Here is a 26,258-nt window from a genome sequence, read left to right on the forward strand (position 1 = left end):
GTGGATTGCCGCTGACCCGGAGATATGTCTATGCCTGGGGCTGTGTGGGGTCCACAGAAATGCCTGTGACAAATCCACTCTGTTCATCTGTTTTGAAAGACCACAATATGATAAGATTCTAAAATTCGGGCAAATCCAAAACTCAGGCGGGCCACCCCAACAAAACAGTGGGGACAACAACATCCACCGTTGGAATCTTCCTGGAGCTGACCATGATGTACATATGCCATCCAAACCGTTAATAGAATTACTACCACTCAGATAAACTGTGGGAACAAATATCATCCTGATACAAAACTTCTGTTACAGTAAGGCGTTCAATCCCTACTGTTTCATGTGCTATGGCCTACATGGGCTTGTTTTTAGAATACCGTGGTCTTTCAAAACAGATGATCAGAGTGGATCCGGATATTTCTATGGGCCCCACATGGCTCCGGGCACAGAGATATCATCACAGGCAATCTACTTCAACTCCATTGATAGAATTGAAATGGAAAAATGTCAGTAGATATGAATCAATCTATGTCGAAAATAATTGGAAAGGGGAATAATTATACTTACCCATTTTTTATTACATATGTACATAATTGCTAATGTATATAAAATTTCAATTATTTTAACCACATATAGATGTAGTATACACACATATAAGTGCATACGTAGCTGCCTTTAAAAAAATAATAATTAAAAAAAATTAAAAAAATTACATTTTATGGAATCCAATTATATTAAAGCCGAAATGTATGGCTATTTATTTTTATTTATATTTATTTTTCAACGCTGATTGGGTGAGGCCGTGGAAACACCCCTTTGGTGAGACGCGATGGTGGGGCCAACTTGATGTATGTGCTGTATATCGACAAGTCCATTGGGACTTGGGAGAAAGGACTAAAGTATATCCAAATCTCAAGTGGGACACATCACATGAAACAGTGGTGATTAAATGCTATCATTAAAAACTTTTTGTGACCCACAAAAGTTTTAGAATAAACTGATATTTGTGTTTTCCCTTCATCCATGTCAATGTGGCCTTATCAGCAGGTTGGATGGCAAACAAATATTATGGCGGGCCTTAAGAAGCTTTTAATGGTGGGCGTTCGATCACCGCAGTTTCTTGTGGTGTGGTCCACTTGAAATTTGGATCTGCTTTATTTTTGAGCTCATGGCCTAAATTGAGCTGACATAATAGATGGATGATGTGAATATACAACACATATATCAAGGTAGGTCCGCAATCACAACCTCACTGACATCAAGGTTTCTCCAGCCTAGCTGAATCTGCGATTGTTACCTATCTTTTAATAACTATGAACATTTTCCATACCCTTTTTATTTCCTTATGACCATGGGTGGGACCCATTGTGAATAAGCATAGGACTAAATTTTGGCCCATTAAGACAATACATATGTGAATGCAGAGCTTGTACAGATATGGTAAAACCAGTTAGGAGAGGTTTGGTGAGATTTGATTAGACCATATGCTACGGTCATGCGTTGTTGTCAAAGATGAGACCGCCCAAGGATATTTTGAAGTGGTTTGGCCAAGGGGAACTAGATTCGGTGAAATCTTGGTGAGATTTAATTGGTCACCAAAGATGGTGCAGCTCTTACCATGGAGCCTACCTTGATAAGTGTATTCTATATCCATGCCATCCATCTATTTTGCCAAATCATTTTAGTGCATGATCCCAAAAATGAAGTTGATCTAAACCTCAAGTAGATTATACTATAAGAAATAGTAGTGTTTGAATGCCCCATCATTAGAGACTTCTTGTGGCCAACCATAATGTTTTTGTAATGTTTATTTCCATCCAACCTGTTGACAAGGTCACGTAAACTTGGATGATAGTTGAAAAAAAAACAAATATAAGCTTGATCTAAAACTTTTGTGACATATAAGAAGTTTTTAATGGTTAATCACTGAGTTTATTATTATTATTATTATTATCGTTATGGTTCATTGGAGATTTGGATTTGTTTCATTTTTTGGCTCGTACCATAAAATGATCTAGCAAAACATCAAGGTGGCCTCATAACAAGGGTTGCAATGTCTTCAGTGAGGCCAGGCCACACCTTAGTTGCTCCCCTCGGTCAATTACTTGATGGACAAGACATAGGGCTAAACCAATAAAATCTTACCAAGGAACTTATTGAACTCATTGTTTCTTTGGCATCACTAGAATTTGGCTCTTGGTGGAAGAGAGTGGATTTGGTGAGGCTAGGAAACACCCACTTTCCAATGAGACTATGACCATGGAGCCTGTTATGGGTAAAAATGGATTGATCTAAGGTGACCAGTATAGGAGAATAACAACCACATGAAGGTAACCAAGGTCGCACGACTGATCACGACCTCAATGAATGGCTTGACGACCTGACCACAAGTAGAGAATCCCATCGCCACCGAGCTCTCATTGTTACGACCAACGAGTTTCTGCCGAGTTATTTTACAGGTCAATTTGATCTCAACCGAATACTTAACTCTAGAAAACCGACATCAGAGCGGCTTCAGACCTTAGACCCACAGCTCGGTCCCAGTTGGTCGAGCTCGGCTATCTACTATAGCCTTCCCAAGTCCCGACCATTTAACCTTATCGCTAAAGTCATTTCGAGATCTCTACCAAGGAACTTGGAGGACTACTACAACTAACACTTGCCAAGTAGGGAAATTTTCCATCAAGGAGTTGATCCCAAGGCTCTAAATAGGGTCCCAATTTACAAAGAAATGTATGCACTAAAATCCTAACACAATTAGACTTAGATTTCCTATCTAAGTTTGGTATAGGAAGATCTCTTACTTTAGTTAGGGTCTTCATTGTTGTTTTACTTGTATAGGGACTCGCAGTTCTAATTAGGACAACCAAAAAACTTCATTAGCAGAGCTCACCCTGGTGTATACCCATGTTGTCCCATCTATTTCTCCGGTTCATTTTAACTCATAATCACAAAATTGAAATAAATAAAAATCTTAGGAGCACAATGGCGATTAAATGCTCACCATTAAAAAGTTATTGCTACCGAAGGTTTCAAATCAAGCTGATATTTGCGTTTTCCTAGGTGACTCTATCAACACATTGGATGGCAAATAAATATTAAGGTGAGCGTCCAATCACTTCTATTTCCTGTAGTGTAGTCCAATTGAGCCTTGATTATGCTTCAATTTTGGATTCTTGCCCTAAAATTAGCCTGCAAAATAGATCGACAACATAGATAAAGCAAATGCATTACGGTGGCCCCACAGATCTGCCCTCACACCATGCAGCTACGTGGTGTTGGGTTCACTATGTTCAAGTGCGGCTATGTTGGATCCCTGATGGTGGGGCTCACCGTGATATATTTACCTTATATCTATGCCGTTTATCCATTTTGACAGAAAATTTTAGTGCTTGTATAAAAGATGTGGCTGATACAAATCTCAAGAGGACCACACCATAGTAAACATTTAATACGTATCGTTAAAAACTTCTTGAGGCCATCAGAATGTTTATTTGCAATCCAAACCTGTTGAAAAGGTCACAAGACATGGATGGAGTGACCGCACAAATATCATCTTGACCCAAAAAATTTAGATCTCATACGAAGCTTTTAAGAGTCAATCATCATTTTTTCCTGGGGTGTAGTCCCCTGAGATTTGAATCTGCTTCACTTTTGGCATCATGGCCCAAAGTGAGCTGTCAAAACGGATGGACGGTGTGGATTTAACGTGAAAACATAAGGGTGGATCCCACTGTCAGGATCCACAGAAGCCGCGCCCATCCGCGTCCGACCAAATATCCGACACGTGTGTTTCCCTTCCGTACCGAGTTACCTGATTAAGCTAAGCGTGCTGAGTAAACTCCGTGAGTTTCACCATGCATTTTATCCGTGGAAATAGATTGGCTACTCCCCTGCCGCTAGCGTGTTATGTGGGCCCTAACATGAAGCATGATGTATGTGTCTCATCCATGCCCTTAATCCATTTTTTCTAGATAATTTTATGGTATGAACCCAAAATCTCAAGTGGGCCACAAAGTGCTAATTAAACTCTCACCATTAAAAACTTCTTAAGGTTATAAAAGTTTTGGATCAAGCAGATATTTAGTTTTTGCTTTCATCTATGTCATTGTGACCTAATCTATAGGTTAGATGTCAAATAAACTTTATACTGAGCCCCAGGAGGTTTTTAACAGTAGACATTCAATCACTACTGTATTCACATGGTGTGGTCTACCTAAGATTTTGATCTGCTTTATTTATGAGATAAATTATTAAAATGACGTGTAAAAATAGATGACCTAGGTGGATAAAACACAGATGATTGTAGAGCCCTCATATCACCTACCACTAGTCACCTTTATAGTGGCAGCGTCACTAGCCAAACCATGTCCTTTATCCACTCATTTCATTTATTTTATTAGATAATTTTAAAGCTCGAGCCCAAAAAATAAAGTATATCCAAGGCTTAGATGGACCACACCACAACCACTAACAGTTTAAAAATTCGTAATGGCAACAGAAAATTTGGATCAAACTTATATTTGTGTTTTCGCTTCATACATGTCTTGTATGTCACTGTAGGACATAGCAAGGTTTAAATCATTATTAGCACTATTTCCCGTGCTATGATCCACTTAAAATGAGTTGGAAAAACGGATGGACAGCATGGATAAACCACATGCATTCACGGTGGCCCAACGGAGTTTACTCAATAGGATAAGATCGTACTGAGTAACTCAGTACGCAATCCGATTTCGGGTTGAGATAAGGAGAGGTCCAAATTTCTCACTCGCTAACCAATCGTCAATCGATCTGAAAAATAAATAAATAAATAAACAAATAAATAAAGAAAGAAAGAAGGAAAGAAAGAAAGAAAAAATCTAAAATCTGAAAAACAGGCAAACGGCAAACGCAGAGAAGCGAGAGAGAGAGAGATTGCAAGCAAGCCCCAACGAGGTAAGATCGTCTATTTCTCTGTCTGTCTATATCTCTTATCTATGTAGGGTTTTCCATTCGATTCGAAGTGTCTGAATTTCTTCTGTAACCAAATGTTGGTAAATTTGATCCGAAATTGCTGTCACAATCTATTTCTCCACATCAGTTGTTTGTTTGATTGTCTGTTATCATATCATATCACATTACATGAGTTTGTCTGTCGTGGAATGTTGTTAAATAGTTCGATTCGATTTTCGATGCAGAATGTTAGAACGGGTTCCCTATCTCTAATTATTTTCTTTTGTTTCTGTTACGATCCGAATCCAAACTCGGCGCTTCTCTGTATTAGTAGATAAAGCACTGGAATTTTTATTTTTATTTTTTTCAAAATGGATCGAGTAGCGTACTCCTCTTTTGACAATTATCTGATCGTTTTGAGGAGGCAAACGCCGGTCATATGGATAAAGAGTAGCGAATGGGGCCTAACTTTTGGGGATCCATATTTTCATATGATGGGACCATAGATGCCCTCCTGGGATTATAATAACCACCCAATGGAGGCAGATTAGGTGCGGCCTGGCCTCACCCAACACGGTGCTGCCCTGACCGTGGGGCCTACCTTGATGTATGTGTAGTATATCCACACCGTCCATCCGTTCTTGAAGATTTTTTTTCTTTGAAGGATAGTGTGTTAATTTTATTAAATTCAGCTTGAAGAAGTACAAGCCAAAAACAATACAGCAAGATCTAATTACAATCAAATATAGAATGCACAACCACAACAGTGATCTAATTCCAAGATTATATTAGGGCATGAGACCAAAAAAGAAACAGATCGAAATCTTAGGTGGACCACACTACAAGAAACAGTGGTGATTGAATATTTACCATTAAAACTTCGTCGGGAGAGATTTGATCTGCTTCGTTTTTTGTTTCATTCCCTATAATGAGCTGGCAAAACAGATGGACAACATGGATATACCACACATACATCAAGTTGGGCCCCATGGTAGTGAGGCCGGGGCCACATCTAATCTGCTCGGCTACCCAATTGGCCTCCTGTTAAATCCACTCCGTCCATGCATTTTTCCGGATCATTTTAGGAAATCGGACAAAAAACAAGGTAGATCCAAAACTTAAGTGGACCGCACGAAAAGGAAACGGTGAGGATTTAACATCTACCGTTGCAACATTTGTAGGGCCACGGAAGTTTTGAATCAGGCTAATATTTTTCGTTTTCAGTTCATCCCAATAGGAATGACCTTATCAACTGTATGGATGGCATATAAATATCATAGTGGACCCAAAGAGATTTCAACGGTAGGCATTTCCCTACCTACTTTTTACTGTCGTGTGTCCCAATTAAGTTTTTTGATATGCCTCATTTTCTGTCACATGTCATAAAATGATCTCCAAAAATAGATGGATGGAGTGGATTTCTCACAAGCATCACAATGAGCCACCTGTAGCAGGAAATCCGTGTCCCATGTGTGCATGATGTTATCATCTCTGAAGAATATTTTGATGAGACAATCCTAACCATTTCTACAAAAGTGGCTAAAATGGATGGTCAAGATTAATTATGACGGAAATGGTCCATGATTAATCCTAACCGTCCATCATGTGAGCACTTTCATGAGCTGTCACCATCTCTCAAGAAACACTTAAATCAAACCCAAGCACCCACTGGCTAAGCATTTCCCTTTTGAAGTCTATAGTAGCTAACCAATTGGACAAGTAAAATCATCTGATTGGTGTCAATTTAGTCCTACGACCCTTTCTATATATATATATATATATATATATATATATATATATATAATGTGCGTGTGAGTGTGCACGTGCCAGGAAGAGTTGCAGCCTTGCAAGAGTCCCTCTCTACTGCCGCTAGGAATAATTGAAGACTATCTAGAATTTTTATAGCTTGAAGAAGCTTGGCAGCCTCTACACAACTAGAGTCCCTTATCCCAAGAGGGACTGAGAATTTGATGATGATAGCCCCACGACAATCACATACCACCCCACTGATATTGGTCCAGCTTGGATTGCCAAAGAAGTACCGTCAAAAGGAATTTTGAAATAGTTGCTGGGGGTTGGGTGGGAGCGGTGGGGACCCAACTTCCTTCACTTCTTCTTTTCAATTGTTCAAACGAAGGCTAATGGGTGCTTGGGACTTGAGAGACATTGAATATGTATAATCACATGTAGTAAACGCTACCAAAGTTGGGTAGCGTTGAGCAAAATGGAGCCCACCATGATGTGGTTCATACATCCAATCCGTCCAGCAATTTATGATGTGGATAGGTCATCAAATCTTTTTTTACTATCCCTGCTCACTTCCAGGCCTTCTGGTTGCCATTTTATCGTCTTCAACTTGAACCAACTACTCCTAATAGTGCAATTCTACGTTTCCGATATACATGGCCATTGTTGTCATGTGCGACCGCATATGCACATATCCATATGCAGATCGCATATGCGATCATGGCATATGCAATCGCATATGTTGCATTTGTGAAAATATGTCATCGCATATGCGATGTATGCGATCGGCATATGCGATCGCATATTAGCCAACGGTTGTCACATTATTTTATTTTTTATCTTTTATTTGTAAAAAAAATAACTTTTTGTCAATAAGAAGGCTTCCAAACCTCCCCCATTTGCAGTATTCTCACTCAAAAACTCTTTTACTCTATTCTTCTCTTACATTTCTTAATTTGAAGTGTTCTTAATCTCTCTCTCTCTCTCTTATATTTCTTATTTCCAAGTGGTCTCTCTCTCTCTCTCTCTCTCTCCCCTACATTCCCTCTTTTGGAAGTTGAAAGATCAAGATTCAAGCACTTGTTATTTAATTGATTCTTTTTCTCTCAAATATATTTTAAATATGTAAAATTAGTTATTTATTAACTTAGGAAAGTTACCCTTAATTTCTTCTTCTTCTTTTTTTACAATTTTTTTGAATTTTCCATATTTTTCGAATTTTTTTTAAAATTTTTTTTCCAAAATAAAAAAATTAAAACAAAAAATATGTAGTCACATATGCAATTGTGTGATCACGTGTTTGCATAGGCATATGTGATCGCACATGATCGCATATGCGATTCGACAACATTGTACATGGCCACTCCATTTGACTCTATTTTCCTCATCTTATTACCATGGTATGCGAAATTAGTTATATAAAGGCTATAACGACATGACCCTGATGCAGGACAATTAACCACTTGCTTTAAAAGCTTGAACTGTTAGAGTATGGCGAATTAATCTATTTATCTCATAGCCCAGGCCCTGCATCTCATGGGTTAGGACTTCGGCCGAACCCCCTTCGTGGGCTCCAAATCACATGAGCCGCCCACCCCGAGTGTGTCCCCGCATCCCACGGGCTACCCCGCTCGAGCCCGGTGTGAAATGCACATTAATCACCCCTGGTAAGGAGTCTCGAACACAAGACCTCCCCCGTGGGCCCCAAATCGCATGGGTCACTCACCCCAAGTGTGTCCCTGCATCCCACAGGCGACCTCACTCGAGCCCAGTGTGAAAATGCCCCTGCATTAATCACTCCCGGTGAGGAGTCTCGAACACGAGACCTCCCGCTCTGATACCAATTTGATGCAGGACAATTAACCACTTGCTCTAAAAGCTCGAACTGTTAGAGTATGGCGAATTAATCCCTTTATCTCATAGCCCAGGCCCCACATCTCATGGGTTAGGACCTCGGCCGAACCCCCTTCGTGGGCCCCAAATCACATGAGCCGCCCACCCCGAGTGTGTCCCCGCATCCCACGGGCTACCCCACTCGAGCCCGGTGTAAAATGCACATTAATCACCCCTGGTAAGGAGTCTCGAACACGAGACCTCCCCCATGGGCCCCAAATCGCATGGGTCACCCACCCTGAGTGTGTCCCTACATTCCACAGGCAACCCCACTCGAGCCCAGTGTGAAAATGCCCCTGCATTAGACCCATTATGCAATATGGGGTTATAACGGGCCACCTTGAAAAATGGCACCATAACGGACTGTTACGGTCCATCGTAATGCCGTAACGGTGAATCCATTTCCCATAATAATAATAATAATAATAAAACTATAAAAAAAAAAAAAAAAATCAAAGAAAAAAATTTACCTCTTTATTCGTCTCTCTCTCTATCTCTCTCTCTCTCTCTCTCTCTCTCTCTCTCTATCTCTCGGCTTGCAAGTGCGTCTCCGTCCCTCCCTCCCTCTCCCTATCTTCTTTTTTAGGTGAATATGTGACTGTGTGTGCGTGTGTGTTAAGTGATACGTGACTGCTTTCTCTCCATATGTTTAAAGATAAAAACCATCCAATTGGTTGGACTATAAGTTATAGTCCAACAAAGAATAACTTCCAACTTTTTGTGTGTGAGAAATCCACTCCATCAATAGGTTTACCCCATCACGAGGATCGCCTTTTGCAAAATTCAGGTGTATCCACTTATCTAGTGGACTAAGCTTGTATTTTTTTCCTGTTTATCAATGGGTAGAAATTTTTGTCTATGGTATGGCCCACCTAATGAGTATATATGAATTATTTTTGCACCAAGTGGCTCTCATTTTGGGGCCAATATATTGGAAAGGTTGGATTTCACATGCATTTATCCCGTTGAAAGTTATTTGCTATGTGGACTGTAGCTTGTGGTCCAACTAGTTTTACTTGTTAACTTTTTTTCCCTTACAAGATGCTCTGGTGGTGCAAGAAACTTGATACACTTACACTCAAAAATTTGTACACGTGGCATGTATTAAATGAAATAAACCCATTAAAATGTGGGGCCCGCTATTGCTAACTCACAATTCCAAAATTAGATTGTTTGAATTATTATAGTTGTTGATTTGAGGATAATTGTTTATTGAAATAAGACTACTGGTTTTTTTAAGTCTTCATTGCCCAATAAATGTCTACCATTTGAGAGTCAAATGGTGAAATAAGCATAATTTGGAGCCCATTATATTAGTGAGATGAGTGTCCTAGATTGCATGAATTTCGGGCCAATTTGGTAGCACTCGAGTAGTCTCGCAAATCAACGACATTATTCAGCCAAATTTAATTCTATTTTTTTTTTCATTATAATTTCTTGGGGAGAATGATGCCAAATGCTTAGTGATCTGTATTAGTGGGATGAGTGTCATAGATTGCATGAGATTGCATGAATTGGGGTCGATTTGGGGGCATTTGAGTGGTCCCTCAAATCGGCGAACATTATTCATTCAAATTGGAATTTAAAATTATTATTTTTTTCTTAAAATAACTTGGGTAAATGATGTTAAATGCTAGGGATGTGAATAGGTGAGATGAGTATCTTAGCATGCATGAATTCGAGGTCAATTTGGGGGCCATTGGAGTGGGGTCCCCCAAATTAGTGACATTATTCATTCAAATTTAAATTATTATTATTTTTTTCTTAAAATAACTTGCGTAAATGATGTTAAATGCTTAAGTGAGATGAGTATCATAGCATGCATGAATTCAAGGTCGATTTGGGGTCCATTCGAGTGGGGTCCCCCAAATCGGCGACATTATTCATTTGAACTTTTTCTTAAAATTATGTGGGAGGAATGATGTTAAATGCTTACAGATGTGTATTTGTGGGATGAGTGTAGTAGCTTGCATGAATTTCGGATCAATCTAGGGTCAGTCTAAGCATGTTAGGTTAATGAAATCATCAAACAGCCCGAGATAGCATTCTCACTAAAGAGTGGACCAATACGCTATCATAAACATGGTTTCAAAAGAAAAGAATACATATTTAGAATCATCTAAATATTTTGGATTTTTTCTAATTTTTTTTCAGATTTTTTTGAGCAAAAAAGGAAAAAAGAAAAAGAAAAAGAAAAAATATCGTTACGAGGGCCTGTAATGGCCGTAACGCCCCCTTATCGGCCGTAATGGCCATTACACATATTGGTTTTAGTGGGCACCTATACGCCCACCGAAACCGATACAGCATATGTCACTTATTACCTATTGAGGTTACTCCTAAGTTCCCTCAAATGTGTTCATTTCTATTATATTATTCCTCATCTTGCCGCTCATTCATCTCAGCATACTTGTTTCAATTACACTCATTCTATGAACGTATTGTTCCTTGACTGCTCAACAATCTATCCCATAAAGAAGCATGTTTGGTCTTATAGTCGTCCACTCGTCATATAAATTCTCCCCTTCATCATGCAATGATCACGTTAAACAACAGAGGCACATCTCCACATTATTCACCCAACTCTAATTCTATGAGCATATGTGTGTGCACGCACATGCGTAATGTATGTACATACGTATGGATAGATGGATACATACTTACATGTATATGGACATAGATACATCGTCATCACCATCATCATCTAAACCTTATACCAATTTATTGGTGTCGGCTACATGAATCTTGTTCCGCTATTCCACTCTATCAAGGGCCATACCTTCAGTCAGACCATCGGTTATCAACTCTTTTCTTACTGCTTCCATCTACATCCTTTTGGGTCTTCTCCTTGCCCTTTTAGAGCCTTCAACTTGTTCCATCTCACTCCTACCAATGCCATTCTTGGTCTCCGTTGCACATGACCAGACCATAGGTCATTAACTCTTTTCTTATTACCTATTGGTGCCACTCTTAAGTTCCCTCGAATGCATTCATTTCTAATACTATCCTTATTCACCTTTTTTTTTTTTTTTTTGAAAGAAAGACAACAAATTTTATTGGAAAGCTGCCTTAGGAAACTAAGACTGAAAAGAATACAAAGCAATCACAGGCCCAAAAGGGCAATGAGAACACAAACATCCATATCTCTAAATCTGAATGCCCACTTGACTACCCAAGATATTATCTTTCTAACAAGCGTCCCCACATATTTGGACATATTCTCAAAACAACAGTTGTTCCCTTTTCTCTCTTTTTTTTGATGAAGTCAATGTGTCCCCGCCCCATTTTGAGGCGAGACTATTCCCTGCCGATGCACGCAATCACTTGCAACAACGGTTGTTCCTCCCACCCTATATAACCCATAAAGCAACCATCACCACCAACCGATAGACCACCTTACCCTCCTTCCCCACTTTGCCACTATGTTATACCCTTAGAAAGTTTGATATAGATCATGTCATCACCCATTGGATGTTGAGGGGTTGATAAGAGGCTTTCCCAAATCTTCCTCACAAACAGACAATGGGGGAACAAATGATTCACCAATTCAACATCTCTCATAGTCATAACGCATATGTCAATATCCGCATTTCAACTGCGCTCATCCTAAGAGCATGTTGTTCCTTAACTACCCAACATTTTGTCCCATAAAGCATAGTTGGTCTTATAGCTATCTTATAAGATTTCCCCTCTAGTCTGATTGGTATACGTCGATCACATAAAATTCCAGGGGTAGATCTCCATTTCTTCCACCCAACTTGAATTCTATGGGTAATAAATATCCTTCTCAATCTCGCAACTCTCATGAATTATTGACCCAAGGTATTGAAAGTGGTCATTTTGGGAAACTTCTTGGTCAACAGTCTTAACTAATTCTTTGTTTTCGATCCTATTGTTACCAAAATTGCACTCCATAATTCTTCCAAATTTGTGCTTAATGCGTTATGAGAATGAGGAATCTGTTTACCATCTTTTTATTTATTGTGCTTTTGCCAAAAAATTATGGGATTGCTTCCTTAATTTGTTTGGAGTAGCATGGGTCTTTCTGAGTTCCATTGAACAATTTTTCTTTGCTTGGTATGGTGGGGTTTTTGGTAAAGGCAAGAGAGTTTGGCGTCTTTGCTTATTAGCTGGGATATGGTCAATTTGGTTAAAAAGGAACAATCGATGCTTTAAGATCAGAAAAGGTCATTTGCTGGAGGTCTTCAATTGGGCAAAACTGAATGGTCGAGAGCATCTTTCAAGATATTGCCCATTTCCCTGGTGTATGGCTAGAGTTGTAAATGTTTTTTGGGTTTTTCTTTTTGTTTTCCTTTGTAATTCTTTCGGCTTCGGCCTTTATTCAATAAAGATATCTTCGTTTCAAAAATAATAATAATAATACCGTTTTAGTTCATTTATTTGAAATCTTTTAGATTCTAAAGCACCAACACCCCCCCCCCCCCCCACACACACACACACAAAAATAAATAAATAAATCTAACTTTGTGTTTTTGCCCTCCCTCATCTTGTCAATCAAAACTATGTCCTCTGCAAACAACATACACCATGACATCTTTTCCTGCAAATGCCTTGTTTAGTCGTCCATCACCAATGCAAAAAGATATGGGCTCAATGTTGACCCTGCTGCAATATTAGGAACTTGTCTCTCCACTAGTGGTCCTCACATTTGTCACTGCTCCCTCATTCATATCATTAATCATGTCATATAATCTCTAGAATCTCCTTTCTTTCCCAACACCGACCAGATTAACCCTCTAAGACACTATCGAATGCTTTCTTTAAGTCAATAAAGACCATGTAGAGATCCTTCCTCTCCCTATATTTCTCCATCAACTGTCTATATAGAAATAGATACTCACATACATATATAAGGGTTCGCTCAAATGTTACCGATACCACCACAATGGTACCGGGATATTGTGGTGCCCACGGGCCATTCCACAAATAAGGTCTACTCCGTCCATCGTGTTCGCCTCCTCAAGTGCACTGCAGAGTCTGAAAATCAGGCTTATCCAAGACTCAGGTGGGCCACACTATAGGAAACGAAGTAAAATCATGACTAAAACCTCTAAAACTCACATGCTGTGGACCACTTGAGTTTTGGAAAGGCCTTATTTTTTTAGTCCCTTCGTCCTGGAGGGGTGTGTCTGATGTATGGCTTGGACGATAAATACAGAACATGGTGGGACCCACAAACCTCTAGGGAGGTTTAATTGGTTGGCATCCCCTTCCAACTGTCCGCCATTTGGCTTATCTGAGTCTCTTCAGAGTGATTTTTTGCCCCATGGTCTAACATTGAAGGGCAACCCCAGTGGATGGGGCGGATCTGATGCATGCATCATGTCAGTCCTTCAATAGCCAGTAATGCTGTACCAGGAGCGTGCATGGATGTGTGTGTTTGTGTTTGTGTGTCTAGGACTCATAAAGTGAGACTCTACTTTGGTGCTATGTTTATTTTTCTTCTTTCCTCTAAAAACAAAACCGACGATCCAGTTACACTTAATGGTTTTGGCCCACCTGAAGAGTGGAGAAGCTTGACTTTCCGGGTCAAGGAATTTGGACAGTAGTGTCCACCTGACCTGATGTACAGTTTGGCTTGTTGGCATGTGTGTTAAATACTTCGGTGTTGGAAAAAAAAAAAAAAACAGAGAACAGGCAAAATCCTTCTTTTTTTTCTTTTCCAGCTTTTTTCCATTTTCAGGTGACAGGGTATGTTGGACATGTCCTTCTAGTTCCACTTTATGACTGCAAATGAAAATAATAATAATAATAATAATAATAAAGGTCTCTAAACAAGCTGGAAAATTTGAGTAATAAAATGCTTGAATGAATCAACAATATCCAGCAAGGAAATGAAGTACAAGTTAGGCATGTCAATCAAACTTGTAAAGGAACTAACCCTTTTTTTTTTTGAAGGGTTATGAATGAAGTTTTTATTGAGAACAGCTTGGCAAAATCCAAGACAAAAAATACAACTGACAGGGAACTACAGTTCCAACACAGAACAAACTACATTCAAATCTACTTGAAGGCCCCCAGTAGCCCATTCTACTACGACCCTTTTCACCCTCCTAATCTGCTCCGAATATGTGTGCTTGTTGTCGAAGCACCGAGCATTGCACTCCTCCCAAAGGTTCCATAAACCAGCCATAAGCAAAAGGCGGCAAACTGATAGTCTGTCTTTCACAAAGTGAACACTGTGCCAGGCCCAAATCATGTGCTGGATAGATTGCGGAATAATCCAATTCACCTCGAAGAGCTTGACAATGTGGATCCACATCTGAAAAGCAAAAGGACAATGCAAAAGAAGGTGGTCAACTGATTCCGCGTCACTCATGCACATAAGACAAATGTTAGGGAGGATCATTCTTCTTTTCTGAAGGCTGTCTATGGTTAGAATCCTCTTCCTACCCGCGAGCCACAGAAACAAAGATTCATTGGGGGGAGCTCCATGGACCAAAAATCTGAAGGAATAGGAATCTTGGATGAGAATCCATGAGGCCTGACCAAGTAATAATAGGATCTAACCGTAAAAGAGCCAGAGGGCGAGCCTGACCATATGAGCAAATCTGTTAGCTCCGGAATGGGGGAAAAGTGCTGGAGACGAAGATAGGGGTGTACACAAGTTGAGCCGAGCCGAGCTTTGCCCAGCTCAGCTCGACTCGGATAGCTTGAGCCCTCAACTCATGCTTGGCTCGGCTTGGCCTTCGAGCTTGGAACAACAGCTCGGCTCGGCTCGGCCTGGCCAGAGCTCGGTCCAGTTCGAGCCGAGTTTGAGCTGAGTTTTCGAGTCGAGTTTGAGTTCGAGTCTTCAAGCTAGTTTCGTGTTTGAGTTTTTGAGCCGAGTTTCGAGTTCGAGTTTCAAGCCAAGTTCTAGTTCGAGTGGGCCCCACAATGATCTTCAACAACACCACCTAATCCCCCCATAAATCCATCCCATACATCCATCACCATCATCCATAAATCCAACCATCCTCCCATACATGATACAACCATCATCCATTCACCAAATAAGCAATTTAATTATTTTTAAATCAATATATATATATATATATAAACAATGGGCCACAGCCCACAACCACCGAGCCAGTGGTGTTCGACTGTACCAAAGCCACTGTCCGACCGTACCAGAGCCACTCGGACAGTGGTCGCCGGTCGGATGGGTTCCTTTGACTATACCAGAGCCACCCGGCCAGTGGTCGCTGGTCGAATGGGTTCCGCTACTCGAACAGACACTACTTGCTGGAAAAAATAGAAAGAGGAGAGGAGATGACTCACTTTCAGATGTCGGTCGTCCGAACAGAGTATTCGCCGGGCAATTTGGGCGAATGGGTTAGGGTTGCTGGCCGATTTGGGCGAACGGACGACCAAGAGGTGGCGAATGGGTTAAGGTTGCTGGCTGATTTGGGCGAAATGGGGAGATGGATGTATGGGATTTTGGCGATTTGGGGGTTGGCTGGGTTAGGGTTGGGCGAACGAACAGGTTAGGGTCTAGGTCGTCAGGCGAATTGAATTGAAGTAGGGGAAGGATGTAAATATATATATATATATATATATATATATATATATATATATATATATTAGCAAAACTCGATCCGAGTCGAGCTAGGCCCAGCTCGGACTCGACTCAAAATGTTCCGAGCTCATAAAAAATGGCTCGACTCGGTTCGAACCCAGTTTGGATCCGAGTCAAGTTGAGCTTTTCGGAGTCGATCCGAGCGAGCTAACTCGACTCGTGTACAGCTCTAGACGAAGTAATAATCTGATGTATTCTTCACATTCCGAATCTGATTAGCCCCTCCTGCTCGGGGGACACCAACCTCCTGAACCTTCTCAAGAGACACAACGGTCTACCGTGATGTTCTTCTCAAGCGAAAGGAAAACTAACAATTGGAAATCCTCAAGCAAGGTTCTAGGGCCACACCATGTATCCTCCCAAAATCTAAGACGGGCGTCGTCCCCAAGAGAGAATGAATATAAGGAAATGACCGAATGAGAAACTAAATGGATAGCTTTCGAAATGGCTGAAGACTAATATAGAGATGAATTCTTGATTGTCTATCCTCATTCTACCGTGCCCTATTTCTTAGCTATGAATTCTCTCCATAATTTTCCTTCTTTGACCCCAAACGTGCATTGCCATTTACCAAGCAACGCCAAGTTCATATAATGGAGGTCTCTATGACCCGCACCTCCTTCTCCTATAGGTAATCACACCTCATTCCATTGAAGAAGATGGAATTTATTAGAGTCCACTGCACCTTGCCATAAAAAATGTCTTCTCAACTTATCGAGTCTGGCTAGCATTGATTTCGGGCACTTGAAGAGAGATGTGAAATAAAGCGGAAGATTAGACAGAGCTGCTTTAATGAGAATGGTGTGCCTGGCTAAAGAAAGACGTTTCCCTTTCCATCTTGACAATTTCCATTCAAACACTTTGCCCCAAAGCTGTTTTGTAGGTTTTCCCAAACATAGTGGAAGGCCCAGGTATAAAGATGGAAATGAACCTGAACCACATGCGAAGATAGACGCGAGAGAAGTAACCTCTTCATTGGACAACCCTATCCCCAACATTTCACTCTTAAGTGTGTTGATTTTTAAACCCGAAACCTCTTCCAAGCAACCCAAAATTTTCTGAAGGTTGTCTATCTTGATAGCATCCGCATCACAAAAAAGAAGGGTGTTGTCAGCAAACCGCAAATGAGAGACGGTGGGGCTCGTATTTGAACTTTGAAAGCCAGAAATAAGACCATGCTGGTGGCCTTTATCTAACATTCGACTTAGGGCCTCCACAACAACTAAAAAGAGGAAGTGAGATAGAGGATCGCCTTGCCTTAAACCCCTTGAGGTTTTTGAAAAAACCTTTTGGAGTCCCATTGATCAACACCGAAAAGGAAGTAGATGAGACACATTCCATCATCCAGCTGATCCACTTGCAGCTGCAGCCAATTCCCCAACATGTACTTCAAGAAGTTCCAATCTACATGATCGTACACTTTCTCGATATCGAGCTTACAAACCACCACTTTTTACCTTTTCATGTGTCTTGAATCAATACGTTCATTGGAAAGCAGCGCACAATCTAGAATTTTCCTTTCTGCCACAAACGCTCCCTGATTATCAGAGATGACCTGAGGATAAGAACAATACGTTAGCCAGGATTTTGTAAGGCCCCCTGATGAGACTAATGGGTCTGTAATCTGATAGCGATTCCGCTTCTTTTTTGGGAATAAGAACAATAAATGTGGCCCCCTTACCTCTAGGAAGGTGACCTTTGGTCTGGAATTCTTGAATAAAATCGATCAGGTCCTGTTTCACCATATCCCAGAATTTCTGGAAGAAATGAATGGGAAACCCATCTGGACCCTGGGCCTTATCGCTCCCCAAAGTATCAACAGCTTCCTTGACTTCCTTCTCCGGAAGGGACTGACCTCAACCATGGTTTGACTTCAAGGTCCATTCCCTTTGTCTATGTGAAGTATGGACAACCAAAAATGAGATCACCCTTTACTGCAACTTTCTAAACTTTTTCTTTTTCTGGGTATAAATTCCTGCTGTTTTATTTTATCACTAGAAGGATCCTTTTCATCCCAGAATTTGTTTATGTTCTAATGTATCTTTTGGCATTTAGGCTGGTAATTTTAGCTCTCAATGGAAACATTATTTGAACTCTGTTGTTCTTTATCACGAAGAGTTTATATTTCTCCTACAACTCTTTTTTAGCTTTCTTTCTGTATCTCTGAAACAGGGAATTATCAACCAAGATGAGTTCTGTTTGTCCATTTGCTAAAGCAACAGAGACTGGTGCTCTCTGTCCTGTGAAGTCTGAGGAGTACAGTGATACACATCAGGCAGGGAACACTGACAATGATAAGGAGGACAAGAACTCCGTGGCCATATCTCCAAAGTGCCCATTTGGATACGATTCTCATGACAAGGTTAAAAAGGAGGGTGATTCTGTCACAGTATCTCCAAAGTGCCCATTTGGTTTTGATTCTCGTGACAACAATAAAAAGGGGGAGGGTGATTCTGTTGCACTATCTCCCAAGTGCCCATTTGGATATGATACTCAAACGTTCAAGTTGGGCCCACTCAGTTGTGTGATTTGCCATGCTCTTCTCTTTGAGAGTAGCAAATGCATGCCTTGTTCCCATAAGTTTTGCAAGTGAGCAATTCAACTAGCAAATGCTTTATTTAATTTGCTTTGCTCATTGACCACTTTATCTGAAATTCTTTAGCTGTTACTTGCCTGTAACCTCTTTGTAAACAGAGCATGTATTTCACGCTTTAATGACTGCCCACTGTGTGGAGCTGACATAGAGAAGATTGAGCCTGATGTGGATCTTCAGGAAGTTGTTGATCGCTTCATTGAGGGTCATGCTAGAATTAAGAGGTCACAGGTCAATTCAGATTCAAATGAAACGGGAGGTGAACATAAAAATGTGGTATACGAGGATGTCTCTTTGGAGAGGGGCGCTTTCCTGGTGCAACATGCTGTGAGGGTGAGTTATGTTGGAGAGGGTAATGTAGCAGTCCTAGGTCTCTTGGAAAACAAGCAAAGTAGTTTGCCTCATCTTAATTAATAGTATCGAAGTTGTGAATAATTTGCCAGCTTGACCAATGAGTTTGATGCGTTGTTATTTAAGTGCAGGCATTCCATGCACAGAATATTGAAAGCGCCAAATCACGGCTTAGTCTCTGTGTAGAAGATATAAGAGAGCAATTAGAAAGAATGGGTAACACCTCAGAGTTATGCTCACAACTTGGGGCTGTCCTTGGAATGCTTGGTGACTGCTGGTTAGGCTCCTCTTCTCCAGTTGTTTCTTTTCTGTAAAGCATCAAATGACCATTAAGTTTCCTTCCTATATTGTTTATTGGTATTTTTCCAGGTTCTGTAATTTGGTTTAGGCAGAGTAGTTAAACCTCGAAGTATGGCATGCCCACTGTTTTATCTTATATATACTATTATCTTTCTGAATCCTTGGTGCTCTACTCCTTTGCCTGTGTTCTGGAATTGCAGTCGAGTGATGGGCAATGCTGGTTCTGCAATTACTTACTATGAAGAGAGTGTTGAGTTCCTTTCGAAATTATCTGTAAAAGATCTGGAGGTTAGTTATGATTCCTATTGTTTCCTTTAAATGTTTTATATTAAAAATTGAAATTGTCCTATATTTAATCAATTGATTAACATATTTTCCATGCCTTTTCTAAGCCCTGTGGACATGTTTTTGCAGGTGGCGCACACACTATCTGTGTCTCTTAATAAAATTGGAGATCTTAAATACTATGATGGAGACCTGCAAGCTGCAAGATCTTATTATTCTCAATCTTTGGATGTACGCCGTAATGCTGCTAAAGATCATTCGGATGTCCCTTCCCAGGTTAGCCATTTCTTTTGCACATTAATTTATCTGTTACGATTTTAAGTGTAATGTATTGCCAAATTACACTACACTACATTATACCATAGTATACTGTTATCCAATATGCTGTACTGTATGCATGCATAAATATGCATGTATCAGTGCCTGTGCCTTGAGCAGACTGCCTTTATGCCTAAAGAAATTGTTAGAACAAGTTATTGAGGAACTAATCCAATCACAAGACATGCCTATATAATAGAATCTTGTACCATGCTGCATACTGTAGCTTGTGCTAGCGTAAATGAAGGGTTTCAATGGGGTAGCCTGCAAGTTTTCCAGAATGTCAAAATAGAAGTAGAGATCAATCCACTCGCAATGTCGAGCCATAGAGTATGGAAGACTGAAGCAGGCTGTAGTTTCAAACAATGTATACTCGGTAGATGTATTTAGAGTTCAGCTAGGACAACTGCTTTGGCCAGTAGGTAAGCAGAAAGTAGCGAAAGCTTACCTCCTCTGTGTTATGGGGAAAAAGAAGAATGGCGCAATTGATGATTGACGCCGCTGAGTTCACATATGGCAGAAAGCCAGAAACCAAAGGACTTACATATTCAGTTCAATTCACTATTCTTTTTCTACTTTTTTCTTTTCGTGTGCCTGGAGGTGAAAACTCACCTTCATCATTTGAACTTCCAAATGAATCACTTCAGTCCTGACGCTCTTCCTACTTTTCTGAATTTATCCGCAATCTGTCTCTATATACCTGGTTATCTTTCTTTCTTTTAATGGTCACTCTTTTCCATCTTTAACCAAACCTCAGGCCTCTCTCTTCTATAATGGTTTTAAGAAACAGTACTAATGTTAACTCTGTTCATGCCAATGCCAGTGCTAGATATAGAGGCTTATAGGCAAAATGCATTAGAATTCCCATATCCAGTATTTTTCATTCTGACTATCCAGTGGGGGAGTTAGCTCCACAACTTGCTGCCTAGCTATGCTTGGCAACCCTCTTGAGACTGCTACCAATACACACTTCCTGTTTATATTCCATTTTCTACGGAGGACTAGGCATGTAGTGCTGGCCTTCTGACTCTCAGTAGCTATGTGGGACTTGGCTCCTGCAAAGCAATTGGAGCAGACCTTGGAGCTTTCCAAAATGATTGCTGCCGTGGTTTGCATAGTATTTTATTGATAAAGGCATAGAAGATAAGAAGAAGAAGAAGAAGAAGAAGAACCGGCTCATCTAGTGCTCAGTCTTATAACTATAAATGCATGCTTGGGAAAGTCCTGTTTACATGGTATTAAAAAACAGTTATGTTATCGGCTGATACGGCAGCTACGCATGATCACACACGTTACTGGATATGGAGTGAATCGGTCTGTTATGAAAAAAATGGGTTAATATACCCCCATATCAGCACCATTACGGGGCCAATAGGGCCATAGAGAGCCCATATTGAATTTTCTTTTTTCAAAATTCTCTCATTTGTTCCACATCTTTCTTCATTTCAGCCATGAAGGAAGGTTAGAAACAAATTTTAAATTAGATCTAGACCTATTTTGATGATCAAAACAAAAATTTATGTAGGATTCGATGAATCAAAGCGGAGTGGACCATTTTGGAATATATTGGGGGAAGGGTAAACCATCAGCCTTTTTTTTTTTTTTTCCATTTTTCTGTCTTTTTGTTGCATTAATGGGCCCTAATTCACAAAATCATGCTTGATTTGTGTTGGATTAGGGCCTATTTGAGCAGGTCATGTTGACAATGCCTTCCAAACAACATTCTTACCAAAGAATAGCCCCTGCACTAACAAATACATGTCCCAAAAAAAAAAAAAAAAAACGAATAATATTTCAGATCTTCACATTTGTTGGAATTTTAGCAATATTTTTTTAAACTCCCAATTCAAGGAAATCTTTGAATTTGACCTTTCTTTTTTGTTTGTCCTTTGTACTCATTTAATCAGTCTCAGCATGCATATTCATTATTCATGCATTTCGACTTTGCATGCATTGTATGGGTGAAGTTCTCTAACACTTCCCACTCTCATCTGGGTTATGCCTCTTTTGATTGGTTCATTCTTTTTGGCATGGCATGAAAGGATACTATGATGCCAAAAAGTCGATTTTGCAGCACCTTTTCCTATTGGCGGGCTTATTTTCGATCTAATGGAATAATAGGTCTATTCATAACCATTCAAGCAGCCCTAATGAGGTGTGTTCAGATGAGCAAAGTCAAATGGGGTTCAATGGGCCAAATCTGTGGTTTTTTTTATTTTTTATTTTACCGTACTCTAGTGTGTTTTTTGGTTTTCCATATTCTAGCGCAGCATAGCCTTGGGAATTCGTCCAATGTATTAGCTGATAGCTGTTTGTTTTCTCTTTCGTGGTCTGATTTGTAATTTTTTAGGCTTTGGCCTCAATAAAATTCTTGCCGTTCAATAATATTTATTTATTTTTTTTTTTTAAAGAAAAGTAGCCATTCTTATATTAGAAGATCACAATGTGAATTATGGTAAGTTGTTTGTTTTCTATAACAACCACACTAATCAAGCATTTTTCATATTTCTTCAAATTGGGATGGATGGGACTCTATATTTTTCTCCTGGAAATACAAAATTAAATTCAATTTCAGGAGTGTCCAATGGGTAACAAAATGCTATCCTATCTCGTTTGGACAGATTCTTAGTGTCCTTGGAATGGATTGATAAATATCCGCTGGTTTCACAAGGTGGCCTGCCTCGAACTATTACGGATCATCGCTCTATTGTTTTGGAGGTGCCCCAGGAAAATTGGGGTGTAAAGCCCTTCAGGTTTAAGTTGGCATGGGTTGAGATCGAGGGATTTAAGGAGAAGGTAGCTAAGTGGTGGAAGTCCATTGAAGTGGATGGTTTTGTTATATTCCAGCTATGTAAAAAACTCAGACTTCTAAAAGAAAAGATCAAGGGTTGGAAAAATGAAGTGCTTGGGGCCCACGAGGCCGAGTTTGAGGGGATGGCAAAAGAAATTCATGAGCTAGATTTGTTAGAAGAGGTAGGTGACCTATCAGGCGAGGGTAGAATCAAAAGGGCAGCTTTATCCCAATCCTACACTAATAAAGCGAAAGAAGATGAAATCAAGTGGCGGCAAAGTTCTAGACAGGCGTGGCTCGAGGAGGGGGATAAAAATACTCGATACTTTCACATCATAGCTAGTGCCCGGGCGAGATGCAATCGTATATCCAGCTTGGTAGTTGGAGTTAGGACTACAGATAAGGCGAAACTTTGCAATTCCATTGTTTCCTACTATGGGAGGTTGCTATCTGTTGATTGTTGGAATAGACCACGCCTTGATAATCTGGTTTTTGACTTTCTCTCGGAAGCGGAGGCTGCAACTCTTGAAGCTCCGTTCACAGTTGAAGAAGTTAAAGTGGCGTTAGACTCTCTGTGTGGTGATAAAGCTCCAGGTCCAGATGGTTTCCATATGGCTTTCTTTTAATTGTTTTGGCACATCCTTGGTTTTGATATCATGGACTTTGTGTCAGAGTTCCATGGGCGCAACAAATTGTCTGTGGAGATGGGGTCCCCTTTTATCGTTCTCATTCCTAAGACTGACTATGTGGAGTAGCTCAAAGACTTTCGGCTGATTAGTCTCATAGGGACCCCCTATAAGATTCTGGCTAAAATACTTATGTTGCAAATCTGGGGAGTCCTCTCAAAGGTTATCATGAGAATCAGGGAGCGTTTGTGTTGGGTAGGCAAAATCTTGATAGTGGTTTAGTTGCTCATGAATGCATTGATTCAAGACAGAGAACGGAAATCCAATTTGATGTGTAAGCTTGATTTGGAGAAGGCTTACAACCACATCGATTGTGGTTTTCTGGACTACATGCTTCATCATTTGGGGTTTGGAAATAGATGGAGGAGTTGGATAGGATCCTGTGTCCAGGTTGTGTCTTTCTCGGTTATGGTCAACGAGTCCCTCCATGGGTTCTTTAGGGCCTTAGGCAAGGGAATCCCCCCCCCCCCCCCTTCCTCTCTCTCTCTCTCTCTGAATGAAAGGGAAATGGATAAACAAGTGATCGATAGACTCTGTGGTCGTTGGTGAGGCAGTCGAATGGTCTAGTGAAAGGTTTCAAAGTTGATGGAGTAACCATCATCCACTTGCAGTATGCTGATGACAGCTTATTATTTTGCGATGCGGATGCGACATTGGCGGACAACCTGCGGAAGATCCCTTCGTAGCGGTGTCAGGCCTAAAGGTTAACATCGACAAAAGTGAGAAAAAGATAGTGTTTATTTAGCTAGTGGGGAGAAAAAGAGTTTTGACGATTGATAGCTTGCAGCGGAGATCCCTTATTTTCCTAAACATACGTCTGATGTGCTTGAAGGACACAGTCTATCGATCACTTGTTTATCCATTTCCCTTTCATTCAGAGAGTGGTGGGATTTTTTCTTCTTTGCAATGCATTTAGCCAGGGTTATGCCGAAGTTGGTGGAAGTTCTTCTTTGAGCTTGGCATGGTAGCAGAGTTTGGAAAGCTGGGAGCTTGGCGGCTGCCCATCATGGCTATTTTTTGGGCCATTTGGAAGGAACGGAACGATCGATGCTTCCAGAATAGATGCACCTTAGTTGACGACCTCATCTAGAAGATCATCAATCTTTTATTGGATTGGGTCCCTCATGTAGATGCAGCTAGTGCTGCTTTTAATCTTTTCTGTTCTTCTTCGTAGCTTCGTATTCTTTTCCTGCTTCACAGGCGTGCTAATAAATTGTGTGTTACCTCTCAAAAAAAGATAAAGAAAAGAAAAGAAAAGAAAGAAAAAGGGAAGTTATGTGATTTTTAATTGCATGCTCTCAAGAAGTAGTAGACCTTGTAATTAGATAGGTAAATAAGTGGTTGGGTTTTATATTCTTGGCCCTAGAATGTTCTTAAAGTTCTGTTGTCAGAAATGCTTGCTCATTGTATCTTGTGAATTCAGATTGTAGATGTGGCAGTATCTTTGGCCAAAGTTGCTGATGTGGACAGGAGCCTGGGCAGTGAGCACACGGCAGCTGATGGGTTCCAAGAAGCCATAAAATGTTTAGAGTCCTTGACATTGAATTCTAACGAGACTGCTCTAGAGCAGCGGGTAATATGCACATACCTCTCACGGTATCTGTTTGTAGAGTTCTTTGAATCTGAACTGACATTTATGTGTTGCATATGCAGCGCCTTTCAGTGCTCGAATTCCTCCAGAATCAACTTGCAGAACATCAGGATTCAGCACCCATTTCTTCTGTGTGAGATCTCCTTGACAAGTTGATTACAGATATGTACATGTGATATAAGCATTATATAAGGAGCTACTTATCAAAGCCAAAGGTATGCCTGATAGGGATTTCACGTTTGCTGCTAGCCAGCTGATACTGATTCTATCTGCCGTTTTCCCCTCGTATAAATCTCCAGTTATCATATGCATAATGGAGGAGAGGTTAAAGGCCTTAAAAGTCGATCTAACTTGATATGGATGTTACCATAGAGAAAAACTACCGTGGTGGATGGCTGTGGTTAGATGGGTTGCATTCTGACATTCTATGATAAAGCATGCAATCATTTGCAAAAAGGTGCCTGTCAAAAAAATAAAAAATAAAAAAATTCAAAAAGGCATTACCAAGTCCTTGCTTCTATGTGACTTTTTTACTTACCGAGTTCCATAGGATTATGTTAGATAAACTAACATGCAATTAGAGACATGAAGCAAGGGTTAAAACTGGTATATCAGGTATCATATCGTCCATGGCTGAAATTGACATGCACAAGCTTTGGTTTTAAAAAAAAAAAAATTTCCAAAAATCCACTAAAGATGCATTGGAATATGTTAATAAACATTTCTCAATACTTGCTCAAATATGGGGTTATAATAAGTGAATGGGGGAGGTTATTGGTGTGATTGACTCACATTGATTTCAATAGCTTCACTGCCTGATGATCCGACCATCCCAGTTTTCACCTTGGTCATCTTTTTGATGAGTACATTTTGACAGCGTAATGTTATAAACAAGAGATATGTTGCCAGAAAAGACATTTCATGTTAGCATTTAACTTTCGTATTCGACATAATTGGATGAAAAAAAAAAAAAAGAGGACAAACAAGCTTTATCAACTCTCAATTGCTTATAGAACAAAAACAAAAAAAAAAAAAAAATTAATAGATTAATAAGATTGGTCAGATCATCAAGTGTCTGTTTGGATGCCCTTGAAATTGGGAACAATTATGCTTTTGGTGGAAAAAATTCACAACACCCTTGAGGCAGTCGGAGAAATCGAAATTGCATAAGATGGCCTCCAATTCCCCTGCTTTTC

General features: G+C 40.1%; 1 protein-coding gene across 1 annotated transcript; it reads left to right on the forward strand.

The window, feature by feature from the left end:
* Positions 1–4,772: 4,772 nt before the first annotated feature.
* On the forward strand, positions 4,773–25,376 carry LOC131227898 (protein NCA1). The gene is made up of 8 exons (XM_058223729.1): positions 4,773–4,932; positions 18,320–18,736; positions 18,842–19,073; positions 19,223–19,368; positions 19,592–19,679; positions 19,806–19,952; positions 24,895–25,044; positions 25,125–25,376. Exons 2-8 carry the CDS (start codon positions 18,336–18,338, stop codon positions 25,197–25,199), a joined length of 1,239 nt encoding a protein of 412 aa, XP_058079712.1. The 5' UTR covers positions 4,773–4,932; positions 18,320–18,335; the 3' UTR covers positions 25,200–25,376.
* Positions 25,377–26,258: the final 882 nt, after the last annotated feature.

This window comes from Magnolia sinica, chromosome 15 (genome assembly GCF_029962835.1).
Source record: "Magnolia sinica isolate HGM2019 chromosome 15, MsV1, whole genome shotgun sequence".
Taxonomy (NCBI): Eukaryota; Viridiplantae; Streptophyta; class Magnoliopsida; order Magnoliales; family Magnoliaceae; genus Magnolia; species Magnolia sinica.

Excerpts from the sequence above, each read along its gene's own strand:
- LOC131227898 (XM_058223729.1), top strand. The coding sequence starts at position 18,336 with ATGAGTTCTGTTTGTCCATTTGCTAAAGCAACAGAGACTGGTGCTCTC. Across the intron at positions 19,369-19,591 it reads GGAATGCTTGGTGACTGCTG|TCGAGTGATGGGCAATGCTG; the intron begins GTTAGGCTCCTC and ends CTGGAATTGCAG. Across the intron at positions 19,680-19,805 it reads TATCTGTAAAAGATCTGGAG|GTGGCGCACACACTATCTGT; the intron begins GTTAGTTATGAT and ends ATGTTTTTGCAG.